This window comes from Nelumbo nucifera, chromosome 4 (assembly GCF_055504915.1).
Source record: "Nelumbo nucifera cultivar China Antique chromosome 4, China Antique-T2T, whole genome shotgun sequence".
Taxonomy (NCBI): Eukaryota; Viridiplantae; Streptophyta; class Magnoliopsida; order Proteales; family Nelumbonaceae; genus Nelumbo; species Nelumbo nucifera.
The window spans coordinates 65,324,377-65,327,500 of NC_142652.1; the positions used below are offsets into that span (position 1 = coordinate 65,324,377).

At 34.8% G+C, this 3,124-nt stretch overlaps 1 protein-coding gene and 1 non-coding gene across 2 annotated transcripts in view; one reads left to right on the forward strand and one right to left on the reverse strand.

The window, feature by feature from the left end:
- The first annotated feature begins 2,316 nt into the window (after nt 1–2,316).
- The window catches only part of LOC148800643 (uncharacterized), a 5,246-nt gene continuing 4,438 nt past the window's right edge, over nt 2,317–3,124 (forward strand). The window contains exons 1-2 of the mRNA XM_088903811.1: nt 2,317–2,404; nt 2,513–2,619. Coding sequence (XP_088759937.1) covers nt 2,317–2,404; nt 2,513–2,619 — 195 coding nt within the window. The remainder of the gene's footprint in view (nt 2,405–2,512; nt 2,620–3,124) is intronic.
- LOC148800644 (small nucleolar RNA R71) lies at nt 2,788–2,894 on the reverse strand. The gene has a single exon (XR_016071097.1). It is a non-coding gene; the product is annotated as a small nucleolar RNA R71 (small nucleolar RNA).

Sequence of the window (3,124 nt, forward strand, 5' to 3'; positions counted from 1 at the left end):
TGTACTTATTTTCTAGGCTTTAAGGGTTCTTGTTATTTCAATATTAGCATTATGTGCGAAAGAACATGGTTATCATATTTTAGAAAGGCAAGGGGATGGCCCTAGGCCTTAAAAAGTCCCACGATCTCTATTGATATTCCACTTATATTCCTCCATCCATATTTTTTAACTTTTGGTCGTCCTAATCCTTGTTCACAATTCATTACCTTTTGGTCCCTACTAACATAAAATCTTGGTTCCGCACTTGGATATACACATACACTAGAAGGTGATCATGGGAAATCCAAAAATTGATTAATTTTTTGATTGATAATGAAAAAAAGTTGAATATCAGAAAAATAAAAAATTATTGCTATTAATTTAAAAATCATAAAATTCTAAGATCTCTATTATTGCTTTTTTGTTGTTAATAAAAAATTCTAGTAATAAGTTGATGTTAATTTGATGTCAATCAATGATCGAGATTTAATTTTTCATAGAATTAATAGAGAAGTCATTGTGTTGATTAACAAAAAAAAATCAAGAGAAAAATCTTTATATTTTTTCATGTTAATTAAAATTAATATTGTTACTCTTAAGTGAAATATTAATAGTTTTAGTAGGAATGTGATGAGAATGAAAAATATCATATTTTTTCTCCCTTAATATTTAGTCTTTTATACTTATTTGATGCCCAAATGCACTCATTATTCTTATATTTTGATTTAGGGCACAAATGGAGGCGTTAAGTGAAAAACAAGGCTAATCGGGTAATTCTGGATAATTTCGGCACCGCGTCGTAATTTGGGCATAACTCTTTCATCCGAACTCCGATTGAGATAATTCAAGATGAGTTAGAACGAAAAGGAACAGTTCTACAACTTTTATGTTTTGAGTTTTGATAGATACTGACTGCATCAAGTACGACATTAGGTTCGAAATAGCTGAAACCGCATTGCTGACGTGCTGGAAAAATTGCTTAGCCTGCAAGTTTTCATATGCGAAATCACCACTCTCCCACTTACATTAGAACTTTGTTTCATCCTATTTTTGAATTTTTTCTTGACAGTCAGACTTGGAGACTATTATCTAGAGAAATTTTAGGAGATTTTGTAGGCTTCTCTTGGGGGAAGTAGAAAGAAAGAAAAGAAGAGGAAAAAAACAAGAAAGAAAGCAATCAGACCTAGGGCTGCCGCACCTCTCTTCTCTTCTCTTCTCTCTTCTCTGATTTTTCTTGAGTTTTCACCATGACCATGCATGGCTAATTCTGATACTTGGTTGAAGGAAACAGAAGCCTCAGAATCAACAAAACTGTGAGATCTAATTTGATTATTATTGTTTGATTTATACTTTAAATATCGAATGTTCTTCTTTGTTTATGTTCATAATTGTTTTGTCTTATTGCTAGGAGGCCTACTAGTTTATTATTCGTTGCAATCTACTGCTACGTTAGATATCAGATCCGTAATTGTTTGATCCCTCTAATCTGCGAAGCAACTAGGGTTTAATGATTTGCTGTGTCAGAAATTGTTAGATCTTAGGAAGAACACTCGACTGAATTAAATGCATCCGCTTGTGCTTGTGTTGTTTAGCTTCATCGATCTCTAATGCTTAAGGCTACTGCTGGATTAAATCTTGAATGCTTGTTTAGGGGTTGTTCAGTAGTAAGGGTTAAGAGGATCAATTGTTTTCTGATTAACTGAGATTAGGGAGATGCAGGAAAATAATTCCTACGATGAATATTCAAAGTCTAAATTGATTTATCTTTGCATCGATGAGCAATAGTGAATTTCTGATGGTGGATGTTGACTTAGACCAAGACTCATTATTTTGAATAATTTCACTACTTTGAATTGCATTGTTTCTCATTTGATTTTCATTCTTTTTAATTCTGATTTTCTTTCTTTTTAATTCTGGTTCGTTACATACAACCCCCCTCCATCTTTGTTCACGCAGCACACAGACTAGGTTAGATACTCTCTGTGGGAACGATCCTTATTCGCACTACTGCATTTATTTTTAGGAGTATAGGTATTATTTTTTGGTGCCTACAACACCACGCCAAATTTTGGCACCGTTGTCGAGGAGTTTTTCTAATCGGTTTTTGTGCTTCTTGTGATCATTGTTTCGTTTCTTGAAATTTTTGATAAAAATATATATAGATCACTTTGATTGTTTGTGTTTTAGCGTAGAATATTTAATGTTTTATTTATTTATTTATTTTCATCATTCTAGATTTCTTTCTTATGGTATGTCATTCATGGGTTATTAGGGTTTCCTTGATTTATGTCTGTAACTCAATTTTCTAAGCAAGGTGATTTGCAGTACGATCCAGAAATGGAGGGAACTTTGCACAGGTTAAGGAGGGAAGCTCGGAGTCATTCTGAAGAGAACGATCCAGCTTTTGATTCCTTATCTATTAGTGGTTCTGATTTGAGAGAGGAGGACATCATGGCTGGAAACTGAACTTTGAAAGAGCTTGCCGCACCTGATTTGAATCAGCAACCCTTATGCATAACTTTTCCTACTTTAGATGTTGATGCTACTTTTGAATTAAAATCTGGACTAATACATCGATTACCCACTTTTCATGGTCTTGCAGGTGAGGATCCTCACAAGCATTTGAAGGAGCTGCAAGTGGTATGCACGAGTATGAAACCCATGGGGGTGAGTGAAGAACAAATTAAATTAAGAGCCTTTCCGTTTTCTTTGAAGGATTCGACTAAGGATTGGCTTTATTATCTTACCACATGGAATGAGATGAAGAGGCTATTTTTAGAGAAATGTTTCCCAGCTTCAAGGGCGGCCAACATTAGAAAATAAATTTGTAGTGTAAGGCAGTACAACGGGGAGTCCCTACATGAATACTGGGAATGTTTTAAAAAATTATGTGCAAGCTGCCCCCATCATCAAATTAGTGAGCAGCTACTTATCCAGTAATTCTATGAGAGACTTCAACATACTGATAGGAGCATGATTGATGCTGCTAGTGGAGGAGCTTTAGTGGACAAAACTCCCGAGGCGGCCAATTCTCAATAATTTGGATATAGGCTTGACCTTCCATCCAAGCATGCTAATGTGGTAAATATCTCTTCCCTTGAACAACAAATTGCGAGTCTAACTTCTCTTGTTCATCAAATGGCTG